The sequence below is a fragment of the Lynx rufus genome, unplaced genomic scaffold, assembly GCF_022079265.1.
Source record: "Lynx rufus isolate CCGP_SWC_20201006 ecotype Redwood Valley unplaced genomic scaffold, mLynRuf1.p SCAF_6, whole genome shotgun sequence".
Classification (NCBI taxonomy): Eukaryota; Metazoa; Chordata; class Mammalia; order Carnivora; family Felidae; genus Lynx; species Lynx rufus.
In genome coordinates this window covers 6,074,299-6,097,500 of record NW_025814878.1, presented here as the reverse complement: position 1 = coordinate 6,097,500, position 23,202 = coordinate 6,074,299, and the positions used below count along the sequence as shown (strand labels likewise).

Sequence of the window (23,202 nt, the reverse complement as noted above, 5' to 3'; positions counted from 1 at the left end):
GCAATTAGGTGCACCAGAAAAACCTGACCCCAGAGGGGTCTGACCGCCTGGCCCGTGTACTTGCCGTGTAATCATGCTTCTTTCTGTCTAATGCTGGCGTTGGTGCTGACCCTTGTTTTACCAAACGTTAGAGGCTCAGTCTTCATTGAATTTGAGGGTGTCAAGAGTTCTTTGAAGTCTGGTCCAAACCTTCATCTAAAGAAGAACTGGGAGCCAGGACTGGAACTCAAGTCTTTCCTAATTCCCCTAAATTCCCTGCTTGGGATTCTAAATGCACCGCCACCTTCCTCCTAGCACACGGCCTCGGGAGCGGGAAGGATGTCTCACTCTTTTGAACTCGGGTTCGCTAGACCCTCTCTGGCTGACTCGCCGTCTTTGTTGATCATTACTCTCTTACCCGTTATCCTGCTCTGTTGCGTTGACAGGTCACAAGCCCTTCAGTGTTATTTTTGCTTCTGTTATCTTTCTTGTGTTTCTATTCCTCTTTTGTTTACTGCTGGGTCTGTTCGCATGGCAGCTCTTCTCACCTACATCAACCCTCCTTGCTTTTTCCCCGGGAGCCTCTTGTTTGCCTGATAAAGGCTCAATTTATGCAGGCAACACAAAGCAATTTGACCCACTTATCCTTTTCTGCCTCAGTGGGGTTCAGCAACGTGTTCAGAATAGCAGAGGGAACAAAACCTTTTGTCCACCTATGCTGTGGGTGAGGCAATATGATGCACAGAGTAAGGGAGAAGATAGCAAGGGGGTAGACAAGAAGGATGGGGTTGGACCAAAGGAGCGAGTCCTTAGGTCTCTCCTGCTTGAGAGAACCAGAAAGCCTTTTGAGAATTGGTGTGGATAGTTACAGAAATAATAGCAAGAATGCAATTCTTTCTGTGTAAGCTTAGAGAGAGATTTGCGAAACCACTCACATAGTCTCTATGTATTTTCACAAATAATCTCGCATGCCCACTTTGGGACGTTTTAAGCATCACACACTTCGTTTTGGTGCTGTCACATCAGTCTCGGGCTCTGATTTTTCCATGTTGATAAAATGGAGTGGATTGTTTTTCCTCGTACAGTTAGTCAGGAAGGAGAATGTAAGCTATTAATCCTTGGCTCTATCTCTACTCTAGTATATAAAATGCTCCGGGAGGAAAAAGCCCAGTTTGGTTACACGGTGATGGTACTCCTGGAGCCCCTAGAAGTTAAGGAGTGAGGGATGGGGGTGGCCAGAGGTGAACAGTAGGTTACCTACAGCAGTAACCTGGATAGACAAGAATTAGTAAAGACAGAAGGAGGCCATGCCCCAGAGCAGGAGGGGCGCGTGTGAGGTAGAACTTGGACTAGGTCTTAGAAGCCCTGGCTTTGGGTCTTGGGTTCTTCTCCTATGCCTTGCGGCAAATCCTGGGCCTTTTACAAAAATGTTGATTTATTTTTTGAGAGAGAGAGAGACAGAGCGTGAGCAGGGAAGGGGCAGAGAGAGAGGGAGACGCAGAATCTGAGGCAGACTCCAGGCTCTGAGCTGTCAGCGCAGAGACTGACGTGGGGCCCGAACTCACGAACTGTGAGCTCGTGACCTGAGCCAAAGATGGACGCTTAACCGACTGAGCCACCCGGGCGCCCCGAGCCTTGGGCCTTCTGTGTTCAAATCTTTTGTTGTGTAAAATGAGACAGGTGGAGGAAATTATTGGCTGGGTTTCCTCCAGGCTCTTAAATGTTTTAGCTTTATTCACCGAGATAAATACAGCGTCAGGGGTATGTGCACATAGATAGCAGCAGACAGCAGACAAAATGAGGGGTGGGAGAAGGCTGGAGTTTCAGAATGAATGTTGAAGTGTGTAGGGATGCAAGTTCACGGCCACAGAGTTGAAGCTCTGGCGTCTTGATGTGGCTTTCCTGGGGATGGCCTTTGTGACCATAGGTCAGAAGCTAAATCTTGGGCCGCTAGCCCTCCGTCTGCTAAATTAAGGGGCGGGGCTATTAGGTATCTAAGTTTCTTTAATGCTAACATACTCCGTGGCTTCTTTGCTTTACTTTTTCTTTTCCAAAAATACTCAGAAAGTCATGCTACAGTGAATATTTTATGATAGAAATAAAGCTACATTGATTTAAAAGCTGCAGTAATGAAACTTGTTTCTTCCACTTTCCCTCCTGGTTTTTCATTCCTCCAAGAAAATAAGAACATGCTGGCTCTGATTTTATTTTATGTGTGTGTTTAAAAATGGCCTCTTTGTCTAGACAATAAGATTTCCAGGGGCAGGAACCACGTCTCGGAAGCTTCCATACCGTGCAGCGGCACGAATGTAACAGCCTTTTAGAAAACGTTTTGCTGAATTGACTCTACCTCAGGTAAAGCTTCCTCCTGTATGGTTGACATCATTCCCTAATAATTTAAACCAGCGTTAGCCTTATTATTATTGCTGTCGTTGCTGTCACTTGTCGATGTCGTAGGTAAATAAAATAAGGTGCTTCTCCGACTGAGAACGACCAGGCTCCTTTGGAGAATAGATTGCACGAGCAGTTCTAGAGTCTGGAGCCTTGGATGTGTCTGTGAGTCGGAGACAGAAGGGGACCCCAGGGGTAATTGGTTCCCTTGATCAGTTCGGTGCCCACGGGGCGGTGTGCAAAGCATTCTGCGTCCTAACCCGGACAGCGGCGCCCCGCCAAAGGTGAATTGATAAATGTTCCATTGATAAAAGTACCGTGAAAATGCAGTTAGGAGGGGCCAAGAGGAAGCGATGGGTAGATGCGGTGCAGTGAAACGCCGGAACCCTTCCTCGTCCTTGGGATGCCTCCCGGACTCAGTGTCTATGAGACATCAGAGAGAATACTGCACCTTCAGCCAAGCAGTAATTGCACAGCCCACACATGCTTTGAACCAGGATCCATTAAAAATAATGAGAAAGAGTGACAACGTGAGTTTGGGTGTGCAAGGCGGTGTAGCAGGGGAGAGTTAACAGACAGATGGGTAAGATTCCCCCCTTTTAATAGTAATTAATGTCAGTGCACACTGCTGGAGCAGGCTCTGGTCTGTATTCATGAGGTGTGGGAGAGTATTGATTTTTTTTTTAATTTTTTTTATGGAGACGCTGTAGCTGGAAGATTTTAGAAAGGCATTCCTGTTCCTCATTACTATGCAGGCTGGGTAGTGGCTACTGATAGTTGAGTTTAAGACAGAGACAATCTATACTGACCATTAAAAGAACCACAGTCTAACGGGCACATCTATGTCGTTTCTCTCGGTTTTAAACATTCCTCCCAGCAGTTTTCACTTTTAAAATCCAGGGCTTCATTTAATGTATTTGAAGAGTTTAGAAAAAGTCAATCATTAGAGTCGTCATAAGCTGATGACTTAATTTCCTGAATCTCCACCATTTATATGCTATTATCCCTATTTGGGGACCCTGTTCCCTTCTTGTTCTAATCTGCTGGCCTCATTTATTTGCTCTCATGCATCACCCAGGTGCCCCAAGGTTTGCATTGTTCTAAGAAACCCGAGGAGACCAAATAGAATCATTATTTCTACGTAGCTATGCCACAGAGGCATTGCAGCATGCCTAGGAAATCTTCCTTTTGAGATCTTGTGGACATGATGATCGACTCTAATGAATTAGGTCTCTTTTTGCCTAGCATCATTATTTCAGTTATGTAGCTTAATTAGAATAGGCAGTCAATGCATTTAGTACCCCAAGTTTTTTTGATCCCCAAAGCTGTAGGAAGCCAGAAGGTAAGCTTAATAAAGAGGGCATCCTTCTCTTTTTTGCCTAACATCATTATTTCAGTTATGGGAGCTTAATTAGAATAGGAAGTAAATGCATTTAGTACCCCAATTTTTTTTTTTGGTCCCCAAAGCTGCAGGAAGGAAGAAGGTAAGCTTTAATAAGGAGGGCATCCTTCGCACGTGGTTGTTGCTTGATGTTCATTGGAGGAGCGCGGCTAGTAATTCCCAGAATGGAGAGGGCAGTTCCGCAGGGGGGCAGGGGGCTGAGTTTGCGGAGCAGAGAGGATGGCAAGCCGGAGACAGGGGCGTTCATGTCTGCAGTGCTGCTCATTCTGCCATATCAGACACCCCCATGGACGTGGGAGCGCAAGAGCACATTTCGAAACGGACAGAACCCTTTTGGCAGTAAACCTCTTTTTAAAATGATCCATAACTAGATTTCTCCATTAGCACACTTAATAAAGAGCTGGCTTTGTCTAGTGGTGACATGGGCTGTTCTTTTCTCAAGCACACAAAGCTCTAGTTATTTTAACTGTGGCGACAGCTATTTTTAAAAGCTCTTGGGTTCATTCTTACCGAAGGCTCCTTGCCAGAAAATTGAGGCGTGGGGCACTGGGCAGCGGTCTGCCACTGAGCGTAGTGGTCTTTGCAGAAGGTGACATTGTGGAGCAGTTGACTCTCGGGAGTTTGGCCTCGAACAATCCGACTTGCCATTAAAACAAAACAAAACAAAACCTGAATATTTCAAATTGATTTTGTGCAGTCTTGTGATACCACAGATATACGCTCTGCAGCGGGCTCTGAGATAACACTTCAACTGTCTTGAAACTTGGGCTGTCATTCATTTCTCTTGGCATCTTTAAAAATAGGAATTTAAGAAGCTTCAAGTAACTTTGAAGATCCCAGAAAAGAAGTGCCCCTCTGCGGTATCCTGTGTTAAATTGAAAGTGTCTATATTAGAGAATTCATAATGAAGGGAAATTGTTTGAACACACCCTTTTGTAGACTGTTGAATTTAATTAGGTTACATCGCGTCCCGATTGCTGATTCGGCCTAATTGGCTAACTTTGTACTATTTGGGTCTTTTGCAGATTTATCTAACTTCTACCCTTTTTGGTTTGTGTCTGCGCACCTAGAAGTTTTCAAGTGAAGTCGCAAGAAGTGTCCTGAATGATGATGTCTTTTCCCTAGTGACCACGAGCAGGCGTAGTGTGTGACAGGGTCAAAATAGGTCAGTGTGAAGTATGTCTTCAGAACTACCTTGATGAATTTGAGAGAGAAAAGGAAGCCTGCCCTCGTGAATGGAGCACTGGATTAAGAGTCCTATAGTCCTACTACGCTATGTTCGCCCCAAACGTGGTACTGACTGACCTCTGACAAGCCGCTTCGGTACCCCCGTTGGTGCACCGGGCCACAAAGTCTAAGAATTGAGGCTATGTAATCTGGAGGTTGTTCAATTCCTAGGTGTTTATGAAGAAAATACATTGACTTATTTTTGAGGAACAGGGTGCTGAGAAACTCTAGCATCATACAGGCTCACGTCATGGGCAGTAACATGTGAAGTAACATGTCTCCTTTTGCACCGTTGGGTACAGGAGGAGAGAGAGGCAATGGCCTTAGGGACCTTACACGTCAGCCTAGGGAACTGATGTTTCGGCCTTTGGCCCGGTCTGTTTCATGAAAGTCATCCAAACTTGATCACCTCCCTTTGAGCTAGGAGAGCACAACATCTGTGAATCTCCCGTGATCACATGATGCCCAGACACAGGAAGGGTGAATGGTAAATGGGACCCGAGGAAAAGATTCTGTAAATTTTAACGCCATCATTCTCAAGCTCTAGGTAACATTGCCTAGATTACCTAAAGAAACCTCAGAACATTTCACAGATGCAGTATCTTTTTAAAAATTAAAATTTTTTTTATGTCTTCATCTACGCTATCCCATAATAGAAAGATTAGTGGGCTTTAACACGTTCCAATAATCCTCCTTTACTTGGCATTTTGTATAGACTTTGCAAATTACTTTTCGCTGTAAACAGTAGCTGTAGAATACTTCAAGCTGAGAGGATTAAATGAGACCCTTATCCCAAAATAAGCCTTTCAACTAAGTTAAAATGACTAAAATATTTCATCTTATGAAATGTCATTTGGATATTAAGAAATATCTCCAACGCAACACCACCCATTGAAATCCTCTTGCGTGAAGGCGGGGAGGCAGGAACAGGGGGCTGTGCGTGTAATTTGGGGGACGAGGAATTCTAGACACATGTGGATCATGAAGACCCCTCAAGTGTGCTTCGGGGTAACTGTCCCAGCCTCAGGAGGAGAATCCATAGAGAAAGAGAGGGACTGACGGTCGTTGAGGGGGGAGCCCTTTGGGACCATCCATCCTGCTCCCCCAAACACAGAAAGTCAGGGTGAGGGATCACATGTGCAGAAGAGGCAACTGCTGAAATTTTAAAGACTAGAAAGCCATTAGCCAGACAGCACGTAAATGTGAACGTTGACGACTAGGAGTCTAAGGGTGAGCAGAGAGATGGACGGGTTTTCCAGGTAAAAGACATCCCTGGGGGGGGGCGTGCTTCAGCAGCTGCAGTGATGGGAGGAAAAGTTGTATAGGGGAGGGCGTCTGCTGGTGTGGGAAGCAGAGGAAGGGCTCGTGGAAAGCCACGCAGTGCGTTCGCGACCTCCTCGGCCACATTCCTGCAGGTGTGGAGGGCTGTTTAACGTGAGGAAGTGAAGGGCTCTTCTGCGGGGCTTGTGACCAGAAAAGGTTTGGTTGTCTGAAACCTGGTGCCCTGTGTCTGACCCTGGCATTTGTTTGTCCTGGGACCTTGAGGGAACCGCTTAACCTTCTGAACCTGCTTCGTCCTTATGAAGTGGGGGATAACATCACCGTCTTTATTGGACAGGACTGTTGTTGGGGTCAAATGGATCGTGCCCACGGATGTGTTTTGAAAATTGTGAAATGGAAAAAAAAAAAGGCCTCAGTGTATGGAATAATTCATGTTGGAAGAAACTAGCTAATAGACATTCATTGGTGGGTTTGTCCAGAGCCGTTTTAAGACTATTCAAGGAACCGAAAACATTGTATTTGAGGGTGTCGTGCTTCACGGTCTGCTCTAGCTTCCTGAGGGGGAGGGTAATAGTTTCAGACAGGTGTTGAATCCCATTGTATGGGATGTTTGGGCGAGAAGGAATCCTAGAAGTCAGATGGCAAAACTGAGGTCCAATGAAGTTTTAAAGAACGTTTTTTAATTTTGAGAGAGAGAAAGAGAGAGAACTAGCGGGGAAGGGGCAGAAAGAGAGGGGAACAGAGAGTCCCAAGCAGGCTCTGTACTGACAGTGGACAGCCTGATGGCGGGGCTCCATCCCACGAACCATGAGATCATGACTTGAGTGGAGATCAAGAGTTGGACACTTAACCGACTGAGCCACTCAGGTACCCCGCGGTCCAGAGAATACAAGGGACTTGCACGTGGCCACCCTGATGACTAGGGGCAGAGCCTGGGTCTGACCGTCATCTCACACACCGTTCCCTCCCCAACACAGGGCTTCCTAGTGGGTGGTTCTGGTTAAGCGGAAGTGGAATCTGGGTGTCCAAAATAGATATCTTGACTAATCGCATGCGATTTGGATCACAGAAATTTGTGCTGAGCGAAACAGGTCTACTGTTTTCCAGCATTCATTAAAATTTCTGCATCTTACAAACATGTCAAGTCTCCACAACAGAGTTAGCAAGAAAAATAAACATTCTTCACCATCTATGTTGCTTTCTTTCCAGTAACCAAAAGAAGGCGCTTGCCTTGGTGAATGTTCCTTTAGTCGCTGCCATTTATGATTCCCTATCCAAAGGGCTTTCTAAGATGGTTTTTGAGGTTCACAGAGATAAAATCTTACACTCTGAGCACAGTATGGACTTACCCTGCCCCATGGATAGCCAGACTGACAAAGAAGATGATGAACACATGGTGTGTGTACCAGAACAACTCATAGGAGACCTGTCTGATGAACTCGGTGGAAGAGGTCATGATCAAGATGAAAGCCAGAGAGATGATCAGGCCAGTGACACCAGCAATTGTCGTCAGCAACACGGTGATGGTGTTCTAAGAGAGACAAGCACCGGGACATTGATATCTTGGTTCTATTTTCCATGTTAGGGTCAATACTCGAGAGTCTAAGCAGGGAGTAAATCAAAACATTCAAATCAGGGGCATATTAGCTTCAAAAAGGGTCCCCCTATGACTCAAGAAGGGAGCTTCCCCGTTCTTTTCTTTTGTTCCATTTGATGGCACACGTTCGCTTTGCTCAAATTTCATCAAATGCCATTTAATCGTTTACATTTTTTCCATCTGTATAAATCAACTTTCAGGTCAAAGTTATTATGGTGAATTGAAATTAAGACAATATGTAACACTGCATTTTAAGATAAAATATTGGCAAATAAATCCAAGTGTCAAGTTTTTGATTTTTAAAATAAAAGTGTGGATTGCCATGCTTAATTGCATGTTAACATTAATAAACACTTTTTTTTTTGAGAGATCCCTCAGGGGCGCTCCTAATAAAGCAGCTGCACATTCTGTTCCCCTGGTAGTTATTCCTTGCTCTTGCTTTTTAATTGGAAGGGCCATGACTTGCATTTCTTTCATGCCACCTCAGGGAGGCTTGGAATAAGGCTTTGTAAATCCTAGGTGATCAATAAATATACAGCTATTCTACTCTGGGAGACACGGTCAAAAGGCCAGAGTTCTGACCTGTGAGTGCAGAGGATGGTTACCTAGCCTTTTAGAATATGAATCACAGAGCACTTCGTATTTGCTGTGACTTTTCCATATTCTTGCCAAGTCATTGGGATTCAGATGTTGTGTTACCGTCGTTGAGCCGACCATGAGCTCAATAAACTCACACTGTATCTTTTGTCAGTAAAATCTCATTAATTTGGGCTGCTGTGAGATCTCAAGGTAATTTGGATAGGGACTTTTCCTTGTTTCTTTTTACTTCGTGGAGCAAATAGTTGAAATAAAATTGAAAGGGCATGTCTAAAACGTTGAAAAGATATGTTATTTTTTCAAGTGTACACAGGCATTTAATTTTTAAAAAAATTTTAATGTTTTTTTATATTTATGTATTTATTATTTATATATTTATATATAATTGTTTATATATAAAAATGTTTATTATTTTTGAAGGAGAGATAGACAGCGTGTGAGTGGGGGAGGGGGCAGACACACACACACACACACACACACACACAGAATCCGAAGCAGGCTCCAGGCTCAGAGCTGTCAGCACAGAGCCTGACGCGGGGCTCGAACCCACAAACTGTGAGATCCTGACCTGAGCCGAAGTCAGACGCCTAACCGACTGAGCCACCCAGTACTCAGGCATTTTAGAAATCCATTTATATCATAGGATGTGCTAATTTCAAATCACTCTTCTTTGCTTTTTAAAGCAAATCCCCACTTCCCTTTTCTTGCAACATATTTTTATAGACTGGTTTGGTTTGCCATGTATCTTTTCAAATAGCCCCGTTGCATCTGTTTAGAAATACCCTATAACGTACATTTTGTGTCATTGATACTTTCTCCAAACGTACCAATTTGTATTATTGATCTTTCTCCAAATACCCCAAGGTAGGTATTATTCACCTTAAGGTATTACTTGAACTTAAGGAGCACTTACATAGTATACTGCTTCTAAAATTTTGAGATGACTATATTGGAGTAACTTGATTATCTTGTTAAATTGCTTTAAAAGCATTCATAATAAGTACTATTCACTGTATAGCCTTTTCAAAATATTAAGGCTTATTCTTGGTTGTCTGTAACAATGAGCTTTTCAGAGCCTTGGCGGGGGAAAAGAGTTAACCCCGGTAAGTGCCAAGATAAATACTGGGGCTCCAACGAGTGACCCCGAAAGCCTTCCCGCGGGCTTATGGCCATCGTTGGTTTTAACTCATAACTTGGAAGCTTGTGCTTCTAATTGTCAGCCAGGAAAATGTAGCTCTACTTAATCAATGGCCTGATATTGGAAATCATCTCAGGATAATTAGGGACGTGCCATGGAAGAATTCCCCCCAAAATTTGAATTTCGCTTCTTCAAATAAGGTTCCCCGGGCAAAATGGTCACGAAAGAGATGGCTCAGATGGTAACAGAGGGTTTTCCGTTGCGGGAGTACATTGTATTAGGGGTCTTCTTGGGCAATACTGATTCGTTAGCCTGGTCACCACGTTGGATACATATTCCAACAGGGCAGTATGTGCTCAACTATTTTGGTCAACCGGGAAGAAAGGGGTAGGTGGCGGATGGAAGGGAGAGGATTGTCTTAATCTCGATAGGTGGGTCTCTGCAGTTACGTTTTTCATTCTCTTTTTGTTTCTCACATGTGCTGCCACTCTGGGCACACAGGTAATTAGCATTAATGATGTTACTAGCCGTGCAGGTCTGATTATGAAATTGGCTGCTTTGCCCAGTATCTGACTTGGCAGACCAGCCAGGCACATGTGTACCAAAATATGACACAGGAGAAGATATCCAAAAGCAATTTGCAAGTTGAAAATGAAGACGTCCAATTTATAATCCCTGGATTTAGATGGCACTTCACTTTCTTTATGATGCTACCATCAACAACAGCAAAATACCTAATCGTGAGCTGCTTTAAAATGTAAAATGCCAGGGTTCTAATAAGTTGCTGCATTTCCTATTTGGGTTTATTTATTATGTTTTGATATACATTAATTAAGGGGCATCAGTTTTTCTTCCTGCTTATAAACTCTTAGCAACATTTGTGAAAAAAAAATACCTTTAAAAAATTATTTATTTTCAAGAGACAGAGACAGAGCGTGAGCAGGGGAGGCGCAGAGAGAGAGGGAGACACAGAATCCCAAGCAGACTCTAGGCTCTGAGCTGTCAGCACAGAGCCTGACGTGGGGCTGGAACTCACGAACTGGGAGATTACGACCTGAGCTGCAGTCGGACGCTTAACCGACTGAGCCACCCCGGCATCTCAAGAATATCTTTTTTTTTTTTTTTTTTTTTTTTTTTAATTTGAGAGAGAGAGAGAGAGAGAGAAAGCACATGCAAGTGGGGGAAGGGGCAGAGGGACAGAGAGAGACAATCTAAGCAGGCTCCACGTTCAGCATGGAGCCCCATGCAGGGCTCGATCCCACCCCCTTGGGATCATGACCTGAACTGAAATCAAGAGTCAGTCGCTCAAACAACTGAGCCACCGACATGCCCCTCAAAATAGCTTTGGCAGAAACGTCTCTCCAGCTCTTTGATTAAAGCTTTTGAAACACAGTGCTTCCGATCAAGGGATCGGGAAAGGAAGGGTGTTTCAGATGAGAAACCCGGGAGCCTGCAAGGACTCACTGTGTGGAAGGTCCGGATGGGGTTGAGGTAGCTCTCATTCGGGGTTTTGCCAAGCTTGGCAAGTGCGGCCAGAAGTCCCTCCGCTTCCGTGGACTGGCTCCAGCGATAGCGCTCCAGGTTGCACAAGTGTGCCACGATGTGGATGGCTACGGTCGAGGAGAGGACGTCAGACATGCGCCATCTGGATTTCTTCCTTTGTGGTTACTCAACGACACAATGTCTCTACGGTCAAGTTTCTCTGTTCTGGTGTTTGTAATCTCCAAAGAGTGATTTATTTGTGCATCTTTCACCGTGTCTTGAATGGAGTGGATTGGCTACTTCTAAAGATATGGTACGATTCACCACATCCATTTTAATGATAGGAAGAAATGAAGTCAATCTTAAGTCACCATAATTTAATTATAAACATGTGCTCATTCTGCAAGTGGAATAGGTGTTAGGATATCACAACATAATTACCTATATGTTCCATTGTATATATAATTCCATATTTTGTATAGAACATATCCTGTGAGATATATATATATATATATATACACACATATGTATTCCATATTTTATATCTTATGTAATATAGTTTCCAAGAAATCACAGAGCATTATCCTAGAATACTGTATATCATATACATGGACATGTGTGCATATGACATCTATGATAGATTCCAGGGAAGAGTTTTTGTTCGCTTTCAGACATTATATTTTCTATTCTTCCTTTATACATTTTAGCATATATGTATATGTACTCCTACACATACGCATATACACAATATATTTGCATGTGTTATTCCTAGAGGATCAAAATAAACTGGTATTTATAGAACTAATCCTCTCTGTGTACTCTTCAGAAGAAAACTCGGTTTTCTAATTCTGAGAATTTGTGATGTTTAAATTTTAAATGAAGAGAACAAGCTTGGGAACACAGCATCATTTAGCCCGAGGAGACTGTGCTCAATGCCACTCTTCCCTGTCTTGTGAAATCTGGGGGGAAGCTAGCAGTCACAACATCCAGACGAGGATCTCCTGATGCTTTCCCTACAAATGGAAGCCCTACTGGGTGACCTGCTGATACCAGCCACTGGGATCAGATTCAAGTGTGAAATGAGAATTCATTACCCAGGGTGTAGATAGCTTCCCAGTTGCTACCTTGCCCGCCCCCGAGCCCCCGAACCCCCGTCCACCATGCAAAGTAGAATTGACTAATATATAGTCTCCACACATTGTATGCAAATTCTGGAATCTTTCATGACTACCCATGGTGGGTTGAGGTGTGGGGGAGTGAAGGAGAAAGGAACAGCAGAAACTTCGGAGAATATTGGTAGCATGTTGGTCTCTGTGGTTGTAGCAGCAGATTTATTTAGAAATACCAACAGATATTTAGCTTTTCTCCCTGCCCCCTGAATTCCTTCGATCAGAGCCATTCCCTTTTCTGGGCTGCAAAGTTGTATTCATGCTTTAAGACCCAACCCAAAAGTTGTTTTCTTTTTTTTTTTTTAATTTTTTTTCTTTTTTTTTTTCCAACGTTTATTTATTTTTAAGACAGAGAGAGACAGAGCATGAACGGGGGAGGGGCAGAGAGAGAGGGAGACACAGAATCGGAAACAGGCTCCAGGCTCCGAGCCATCAGCCCAGAGCCTGACGCGGGGCTCGAACTCACGGACCGCGAGATCGTGACCTGGCTGAAGTCGGACGCTTAACCGACTGCGCCACCCAGGCGCCCCCAAAAGTTGTTTTCTATGAAATTGCTCGTCAGGTCCACAGGCACCAATGATACCTTGACTATGACATTTCCCAGGAATTATTGTTATGAATATTTGTTTACATCTATGTTGCCCCACGGACCTGACGCCTCAAGGCTTATTCATCTCGAAACATCAACACTGGGCACGTTGCTTACTACCAGTATGTACTTAATAAGGATTTGCTGAGTGATAACGAGCTAGAAAGAGAGAAAGGGTCAGGAGGTTGTCTGCCGATGCGGATGGGGTAGTGCTAATACCTGTTTTGTGAACATTTTCCTGCAGCCTTCACGTCAGAACTCAATTTGAATACGCTTTTGGCTGAAGTTCATCTAAGAAGGCAAAGCACATGATCGTATTTCTGAGTCAATGATGTTGACTCTCTCCTTATGGGTTTTGGGAGAGTGGCACCCAAAAGGCATTGTGTTTCTTCCTTGTGTTCCATTTGTCACTATATGTGGTGTGTCTGTGAAGGAGCTGCCTTGTTTAGTCTCAGCATCCACGAAGCTAGAAAGTTTGTCTAGTAACCATCTCTTCCAATATGCTCAAGATGAAATGGAAACTAGTTGCTAAATTGAACACAGACATGTTCAGCAGTATTCCTAATTGCTGTTTTCTGGTAATTATCTTAAAGTTTAAAAAAAGCAATAGGTAATACTTCTCATGGCTAGCAGATATTGAATACTTAGTATACTTCAAACACCATTATAAATGCTTATGCGTATTACCTCATTTAATCCTCAGGTATCAGTTTTATTGCTATTTTACAGACCAGTATTCAAGAAGTTCAGGCAGTTGTAGACCATTAATGGCAAAGGTGGGATAAAACCCTGTTTGCCTGAATCGGGGGCCCATTAAAATTTTTTTCTTTTTTTTATATATATATTTTTTAACGTTGATTTATTTTTGAGACAGGGAGAGACAGCATGAACAGGGGAGGGTCAGAGAGAGAGAGGGAGACACAGAATCTGAAACAGGCTCCAGGCTCTGAGCGGTCAGCACAGAGCCCGATGCGGGGCTTGAACTCACAGACCGCGAGATCATGACCTGAGCCGAAGTCGGACGCTTAACCGACTGAGCCACCCAAGCGCCTCTCTTTTTTTTTTTTTTTTTTTTTTTTTAACAGAGCCCGCGAGCAGGGAGAGCGGCACAGGGAGAGAGGGAGTATCGTTAAGGAGGCTGCACACTCAGTGTGGAGCCCGACTCGGGGCTCGATCCCACAACCCTGGGATCATGACCTGAGCCAAAATCAAGAGTCAGATGCTCAACCAACTGAGCCACCCAGGCGCCCCAGAGCTCAATCTTTGACCTTCAAGTTATATTGTTTCTTTTCACTGATTCATAATTGTTATACTTTATTGTTCACTGAAAACTAATTTCTCCTGCGGGCTTAGCTAAAGCTCTTTGAATGGTTCACTTGGTGTCTTTAATCTAGAGTCAACTAGCTCATAAGAATAATCACAACCTTTGGAGTTCTCCTTGCAGGTGGGTGGAAAATCTCCTTTACCTCTCTGCCCTTTAGCCTCTGCCCCTGGCTGTCCTCAGTTCTCCTCCATGGACTAAAGCACACCAGAGAGGAGCTGTCCCCACTTTACAGAAGTAGATACTGAGCTTCAAGCCAAATTAAGTGACAACACTTACAATTCCATAATCCACATGTGACAGTCAGAAGGGAAACACAGGATAGCTTCTGTGTCTTTTATATTCTGCATTCTATAACATCTTTCTCCTGGGTAAGAAGTTGTTGATCACAATCTATTTTCTATTAGATTGATTTCCACATGAGAATTTGACACTGTTAAACTAAATTTAAGTACACTTATTGAATAAGCAAAGATATTGAACTAGTTATTTACTCTTATTGCCAGGTCTCCCATAACAGAGCTGAAGAAACTAATGAAATAGTATGAGAAAAACTCAAGATGCTTTTTAAGAGGTAGCTCCTGAGGGAATATGTTGAAAACTACTCTTTCTAGCTTTTTTTTTTTGTTTTCGTGTACTTTAAAATTCATGTCTTAAATGCTCCTTTGCTCTAACTACCTCCATTTCGTTTTCTTTTTACACGTAGAAGATAAAAAGTAGAATATCTTATTTTATTCATCCCAGGAATTCTCAGAGGGAAAACTACCTGTGCCACTTGGTTTGTCCGAACGTTTTATTTCCTCTTAGGTCTGACCCTAATTTTATTGTGATCTTGGCTGGGAACTTAAGGTATCCCACTTACCAACTCCATGGCTGCTGGGGCTTGGTAGGTAACCCAGGAGATACTGACTTTGCTGTGTTTTTTTCCAGACATTGTATGTTCTATTTTCTAGTCTTCCCTTCACAGACCTCAGTTATTTTAATGTGGGTAGTCATGTCATCTGCTGGTTGCTTCCAGGATGTGATCAAATAGTGATATGGTTCGATTTTCCCCTCTCTTACTCATCAGAATCCTGTCATGTTACTAGATTGGCTACTCAAACTAGATTTGCTACAGCCAGAAGGACACGAGAAGGCTGCCTCTCAGTTACCTCATTTATTTCAGCCTGCTGTCTTATCTGTAAAATGGGTGCATTGATTGAAACCAGGCAATATCTCGCCTTCCCGCCAGCTCTGGCTCCCGCGTCTCCTTCGAAGTTGACTGGGACCATTTATCATCCCTAAGGGATCTGTAGTCCAACGTGAAAGGCATGCAAACACGAAACGCATGTTTTAATAATTTTTCAAAATCAACACTGGCTTAAAGGGGCTCTTTAAGTTTTGTGGCACATTCGATACCATCAGTTATGCAGGTGCGCTCGCCCTGGCCCCTCTGAGGACTTTCTGCTGAGCTCATGGGAGAGCCTAAGACATTTCCAGAATCCGCCCAAATGCCAGGCTAACAGATGCTGTCACCGGGTCTTTCGACAATCCTATTTTCTCACCAAAGTACTTCTACAGTTAAAAGAGAGCAGTGGTCTTGGACAAGCCACAAAATGCACATTTAATTGGTGTGTGGACTTCTGAGTTCAAATAAGGAGACTTCATTGAAGAATGAACAAACAAACAAAAAAAAATCATAAAGGCTACAATTAGAGCCAGTTGCCCTGAGAAAGTTTCTTTTCCTTCTTTCTTTCCTTCTTTTCATTTTTTGGGAGATCAAAGGAAGCATAATTGAGGGAGAATCTTGGAAGGGCGGTCAGTTCTTGCTATCTTTCTGCCTGCCTGTCAGTGATAACAGTCATTTTGGAGTTAGTCACCTCCTAATTAAGCAGCCTTCGGAAATAAGGACCCAGGGACAAATCCTGGCTGTGCTTTACCAGCCAAAGCCTTGGCCCCCCAAACTTTCAAGCTTGTGGACTGATTTCTGCAGGACTACATAGGTCCCGGCACCCCGTGCATGCTACTCATTTAAATCATGTCAGACAGGGGGCACCTGGGTGGCTCAGTCAGTTAAGCTTCCGACTTCAGCGCAGGTCACGATCTCACAGTTCGTGAGTTCGAGCCCCGCATCGGGCTCTCTGCTGTCAGGGTGGAGCCCGCTACGGATCCTCTGTCCCCCTCTCCCTCTGGCACCTCTTATGTTTATTGAGGTTTGTAAACTAATTTTAGCAGCTCCTCAGGAGCCGCCCGTGGGTAATTGCACACCCCTGGCGCCTACTGGATGTATGCCGCCTGGGTCAGTATTTACCCCCCCCCCCCCCCGAAGGAAGCTCAGGCTCACAGTACTACTGTTCAGCTGGAAGGATCTCCAAGGTCTGCTGTGGACCGCAGAGTCCAAAAAGATCCACGTTAATAAGAACGAAGAGACTGTGATACTGGGATTTTTATACCGCTGGGGTTACAGGTCCCTGAAAATGATTTATTAGCGGTTGGAGAATTGCTCCAGCAGCTCTTATCATAGGCAGGCGAGTGGGAAGGCAGGAAGCCAAAAGAAGGGTTCCTGTCACCGCGTTTTCCGTGATGCCCTTGATTATAGATAGTTTGCCTCTCCCCTCCTCCTCCCCAGCCTCCTTCCACCAGCCTCTAATTACATCCTTTAATGATTTGACCAGTTAAATCCTGCAGTCCAGCTTACAGAAGAACGGGTGAGAAATTAGGGGCTGGCATGCAAACTTCGATGTGGATGCTCTTCTTCCAAGGTTACACACCTCTATTAAGCCAGTCGGCTATCTGAAAAGCAGCATAATGGGCGATGCTAATAAAATAAGCACGGGGACATTTTCAGCTGTTCCCAAGTGAATACAGCAGAAGGACAAAATGTGAAAAGCACAGGGATATCTACGAAACCAGGGCTTAGCATGGTTTTTTTTTTTTTTTCCTTCTAAAAGCGCAGTTGCCAGCCGCATTTCTTAGTTAGTGTGAAATGTAATAATTGCTATGTCAGGGCTTGGGAGAAGCAGAGAGCTTTCTCCCCACCCTCCTGCCTTTGCCGGGGATGGAGACAGCCCCGCGCTGCTGGTTGCCATGGCGGTGGGGGACGAGCCCTTGGCTCTCAGAAGCAGTCTGACCCTGCCGGGGAGTCCCGGGGGGCTGGGGAGCCCCGCAAGGCAGTGGGGGTTCAAGCAGAAGAGGGCCCGAGGGGATACTTCCTTCTCTCCAGGGATTTGTGAGGGAAGGAGGGAGAAAGAGAGTCCCGATTCTTCTGGTTGCGGCAGAATGTGAATTTATCTGGGACGAGCCCACTGGCATCATTTTGAATCTCTTCGCTGCCCACACGCTGTGCTTCCTCCACCCCAGCTGCTGCTGGGTCCTTGAGCCTCTGCACTGTCGCGGCTTGTACCTTTCTCACAAATCCCCCTCCTCCCTTTTGCCTGCTGGCCGACTCCAACTCATCCTCGGGTCTGACCCAACTTGGTGGGGACCTATTACGTGCCAGGGGCCGGGAAAGCCGAGACGCAGAAGACACATCTCAGCCCCCCCGGGCCGTCGGAGTCTGAGAAATTTTCCTAGGTGGCAGGGAGACATCACTGAGGTCTGCAGGAAAGGTGGCCCAGAGGGAGGCAGGCCAGGCGAGGAGGCCCGGATATGGCAGCGTCTTCGCCATTGAGGGAGGAAAGGAAGAGCATTTAACAGGGACAAAGGCACCCACCACTCAGGGACCCAGTGGCTGTGTATTGCCAATGGGAGGAAGCGAGGGGGGTGTGGAGAGAAAGGAGAGAGGAGGAGGAGGCAGCGCTCACTGAACAGAGCATGCGGGCCATCCTACCCTTGGGTTTGACTCTCTGTGCGAGAGTGGCCAGTGAATGACCTTGTAGTGGGTAGGTTTCCAAGAGGACCTACCTGGCAACCAGTCTGCACATCTCTTGACGGATCGATTGTGTTATTGTTCTTTTAATTCCAGCGAGGAAAAGGCACACAAAAACTTAGATCACAGGACCAGTCAGCAGCAGGGGTATGAAATAATGTGGTCATCTGATTCCAGTCAACTGCTCCCCTTGCTAAATTACACTCCATTCTTGGGGCCCCTGGGTGGCTCACCCGGTTAAGCGTCTGACCGCGGCTCAGGTCACGATCTCACGGTTTGTGAGTTTGAGCCCCGCATCGGGCTCTGGGCTGACAGCTCGGAGCCTGGAGCCTGCTTCACATTCTGTGTCTCCCTCTCTCTCTGCCCCTCCCCTGCTCACACTCTGTCTCTCCCACAAATAAATGAACATTACAAAATTAAAAAAAAATAAATTATACTCCATTCTGAAAACAGTACTGACCACCCTCGTTTCAGGTTACAGCTTCTCTTAGTGTCTCTTGAACACGGGAGATATTCGACATACATCACTAATGCATCTATTCTGATACCTGATTACATGGAAAGAAATATACATACCCAAAGGTTTAAGGCGAGAACTATTGCATAACATATTTTCTTTTATTTTTTGCTTCCTTTTCTGATGTGTTCTGATGCTGTAGGTTTTTTGGTTCCTTCTCTCTTTCTCTCAGAGTCCAGTTCTGCCTTAAACCTCTTGCGTAGTGATGGTATTCTTCCCACCATTTTACTGTGTTTTATCTCCTCTTTTAATGCAGGGATTAAATATTCTTAAGATTATATGTGTATATTTAAGTTTATTCATTTATTTTGAGAAAGAGAGAGAGCAAGCAGGGGAGGAGCAAAGGGAGAGGGAAAGAGAGAATCCCAAGCAGGCTCTACGCTGTCAGCACACAGCCTGATGCGGGGCTTGAACTCACAAACCGTAAGATCATGACCTGAGCTGAAATCAAGACTCAAGTGCTTAACCGACTGAGCCACCCAGGCACCCCAATATTCTTAGGAATATTTTAAAGGAAGCCTTCCCAATTTTAAAGGAAGCCTTGAGATTCCTTGAATTCTTTCTCTGAAGAGCCTTGCAAGGAGCAATCTGGACTCCACTCTGACACCACCCATGACAGGGAACTCTGTATTCTCAGGGACGCTCATTCTAATTTTAGATAATTTGGAAGGTCCGGAAAAGACTTCCATATCTGAGCTGAAATCTGCTTCCCTGGGTCTTCATTGCTTCATGCGTCAACTCATTTGTCGGGGGTTTTTGACCCCTCTCTGGACTCAGCCCTATGGTAGCCTTGGGACATAAAGACGCATTAACTTGTTTTTTTGCTCTCCTTCCCTTGCCTGGTTTCTCTCTAGGACACAGGGTCTTTTTACCCTTATTTCTTAACAAACCACAAAGACCTTTCGCAGATGTTTCCCGGGTTGGTTTAATCTGGCACCAAAGACAATCGATGGGGAAATCTCCCCACAACTTCTCCGCACACCCGAAGTTGTGTTAATTGGCACTCGGGCACTGTCTGTCATGTCTTGTTGCTTAATTAAATCCACGTTTGTGTTGAGTGTTCTTTTTACTCTGCTATTTTTTATGCATGAGAGGATGAAAACAAATGAGGAAAACATTTTATAGTTAAATTAGTTTGAGAGAAACAGTCCTGAACCGTAACTCTTAATTGTGCAGATAGCCTTTTATTTCAGTGTGTTTGTCGTCCAACAAAACCACAAACGAGTCGGTTATCGCTCGGCTTCTTTTCTTCCTCACCAGGGTTTAACCCTGGCCTTGGATGCTAATTTTTATTGCCTTTCTCTTGAATTCTCTTGTTTTCTTATTCAAGAAATAACAATAACACTTTATATGCTGTAAAGCTTCATATCTTTTCAAGGTCCCTTTATATCCACTAGCTCAATGCTATTCAGAACCTTATTCACTTGATCTTGCTTTTCTCTTTGCTTTTACTGCCTATGATACCATTTGACAGTCATTTTGCTATGACTGTGAATGAGTTTTTGAGTACAGGTCAGTTTTCTTTCCAGTGTGGATTATACTGAATAGCACAGTATTCATTTTGCAAGCAGGTACTTATTGTTGTATTATCAACAAGCTTAATTCTTTACAAATGAAAATGAAGTTTCATAAACTTTTCCTTGCCAAATCGAAGGCTTGGTAGGGAAAACTGCGTGAGTATAAATTAGAAATCAAAAAATCCTTTTATGTAAGTTTTATTGGTCAAATGGAATGCAAAGATTTATTTAAGGGTGAGCCTTTGGCGGAGGGGGAAATTAAAACAAAGCTATGAAGTTAAGCATTAGGTTTGGTAACATCCACTGGGCAAAGAAGAATAAGAAACACTTACTTGCGTTAATGGCTATCCCATAGGCGACCAGTTTGTGGAATTTGAGGTTTTTGTCTAATTGCCTCCTCCACGGTCCTCTGCAGCACTAGAGTGACATAAAGTGAAAGTCTCATTTTAAGGAAAAATCATAGCGATGACAGCATCCTGAGTGGTGAGAGAGCAGGACTCAGGCTCTGCCTCTAAATTCCTGAAGGTGGGGCTATGGGGTACAGAAGGTAGTGGCCATTAATCAGCCCAAAGGACAAACCAGATGGTTATTACTGGCTTTGCTGAAGTTTCAACTCAGTAAAGTGAGTAAGTAAGTATAGTTCCCTGGCTATAAGTCAAAATTCTAGAATAAACCTGCTAATATGCATGCGGCCACTAGTTTACAAAATGAAGATGGAAACCAACATCCTCATAGATGTGGTTTAAGTAAGTCTATAAAGTATTCCTTATGACACAAAGAAAGGCATTATGTTCATCTATATCTAAATATTCATAAAATTATGCTGATGATTGTATAATCATTTCATCTAGTCAGAGTTATTGAAATTCTCATTTTTCTGTACAGCGCATTACGCTGTTTAGCAGGAAACACAGTATCCAAAACAGTGAAGCTAATATAATTAGGAAATTATTAAATCTACATACGAAATTCTGTGTACTATGATTTAAGTACTAGATTTAAGTCCCATTAAACCTACCTACGAAATTCTGTGTACTATGATTGTGTATTCCTGGGCCGAGAGCTCAGAGAGATGTGTCCTTAGTGGCATTTGACTCTACTGCTCATTCGGTTCCTTTCAATTAGAAATTGTGGTAGTTCAAACTGTTATAATACATCCGTCTTAGTGAGTCAGGTCAATTTTATCAGCCATCTTTTTCTGACGGAGCAAATGTATCGGAGAAAGGCTGAGCAAAGACTCCAATGTCAAGCAGGGAGTGAATGGCAAGAACGAAAGTCACATCAAATGTACAGACTTCTGAGTTTTGGTTTTTGCCATTGGGTCCTCTCTTATGAAGAAACAAACTTCAGTCCCCACGTGAATTATCAGGACTTTCACAGTAAAGTACATCTTTGTCTTTCATGGCACTTACACCGGTAAATCACAACAACTGAAATTATTTTAAGTAGTTTAGTACTTACAGTACTTGTCCCTCTCATGAATGAAATAAGGTTTCGACTGATCGGTAAGAGAATTAGCATGCAGTTAAAATTGAGGCACACTGCAGACGCTCGCGCCCAGGCCAGTGTTGACTGTCCACATAGAAAGACACAAGAGAGATGCAGCGAGAGTAAGGACGCTGGGGAAGATGGAATGTTTTCCGAAACGATAATGTGTAGTCCCCAGCTCTACTTACGCCCAGAATAACTCGTGTGTAAAGGAAAGACTCTTCCTCTTCATACCAAGAGAATGTGTCGATAAACAGATATAAATTCACTCCCAGCCACGAGAGCTAGTGTTGAATGAAAAGAGACCAATCAATACTATCTTCAATCTTTTCTTCCGTTCAAAATCACTGGGGGTTCTTCTTTTAAAGGGTGAAATGAAGAGCTTCTCAATATTAATCAGACTTACTCTATACTTATTTCTCATATATTCGTTTTAACAGTTGATTACAATAGTAACAAATTGTTAACTTTATAAAAAAAACTTCTAAACACATACGGGTATATTTAAGGCATTTAATGAAAATTACAAAGCCTTCCTAATCAACATTGCTCTAATGTTTTAAGTCAATGATGGCGAAAGGAGGAAATCTTCAAAAACAACTCAGAAAGTACTCCAGAAAAATTCCAATTTCATAGTCTAATTCGAAGACTTCATTTGATTTAAGAAACAGTTCATACATTATGCAAAAACTAACTACTTGACTTCAAAAATAATTAAAAATGAACTCAATCGAAAAACAACTTTACATGATTCTGTAAGGGTAAATTAAATATATCTACTGAATGTTTTCTAACAAGGTTTAGTCTTTTACCAAAGTAATACTCCAAGCTATTTAGCATTCCTATACAATTATCTTAAAAATCGAAGGCTAGTTCATATATGTATTTTAACTTGAATCACAAAAATGATACTTACTCCTAATAGGATGGAGAGACTTTCATTCAAAATCCAGAACGCCATCACGACAGCTTTGCTCTTCTGCTGTCGGCAAATTATTTCTTTCATCCACCTGAGCCTGGATGTTGTACCCCGAGTAAGGGCTTCCCTGGTAGACGATTTTGTCTTTTTGTCTTAGGAAGCACCTAGTGGGAGCTGCTCTCGAGGAATTTCTAATTAAGGGCTTCTTGCCAAAGGCACATCATCAGGTTGACATGCCTCCTGACCTGGGTGAATACAAGGCAAGTCTCTGTCTAATGATTCTCTTCCTCAAAGATTTCACGAGAAAAGAAAGCTCGTTTTATGAAATTATCCTCATGTGCTTTGTACCCCATTCATTTTCTACATGATTGCAGCCAATACGATAATGAGTCTTTATGTAAATTTGAGAAATAACCTCATTGCCAAGGGTTGGATACAGCCAAACACTTCACTTGAACTTTCTCTATTTTGTTTTCCCTACGTTGCTTCTTCCCCCCGCCCCCTGAAAAAAAATTCCTTTATAGAAGATAGAGAATGGTGGGAAACAAATACAAATTAAAGAGTCTTTCAGAAGATGGAGAAGAAAAGAGAAAAGATCTTTGGGTGTGATTGTGAAGAGTGAACTGGATGACATTTGTGGGGCTGATGGAATAAATCCTATGTTTCCCCCAATCCCCCTGGGCCCACCCATGAGATAGATGAGAACGTCCTTTTATACATAGTGATTCCAGGTGGGGCTGT

General features: G+C 43.5%; 1 protein-coding gene across 1 annotated transcript in view; it reads right to left on the bottom strand.

Annotated features, from left to right (window-relative positions):
- NOX3 (NADPH oxidase 3) overlaps positions 1 to 22,503 on the bottom strand; it is a 61,775-nt gene extending 39,272 nt beyond the window's left edge. Inside the window, exons 1-7 of the mRNA XM_047103319.1 lie at positions 22,459 to 22,503; positions 21,731 to 21,826; positions 21,516 to 21,626; positions 20,387 to 20,471; positions 11,077 to 11,222; positions 7,630 to 7,811; positions 4,283 to 4,412 (exon numbers count right to left, since the gene is read on the bottom strand). Of these exons, the coding sequence (XP_046959275.1) occupies positions 4,283 to 4,412; positions 7,630 to 7,811; positions 11,077 to 11,222; positions 20,387 to 20,471; positions 21,516 to 21,626; positions 21,731 to 21,826; positions 22,459 to 22,503 (795 nt within the window). The remainder of the gene's footprint in view (positions 1 to 4,282; positions 4,413 to 7,629; positions 7,812 to 11,076; positions 11,223 to 20,386; positions 20,472 to 21,515; positions 21,627 to 21,730; positions 21,827 to 22,458) is intronic.
- Between the last annotated feature and the right edge of the window lie 699 nt (positions 22,504 to 23,202).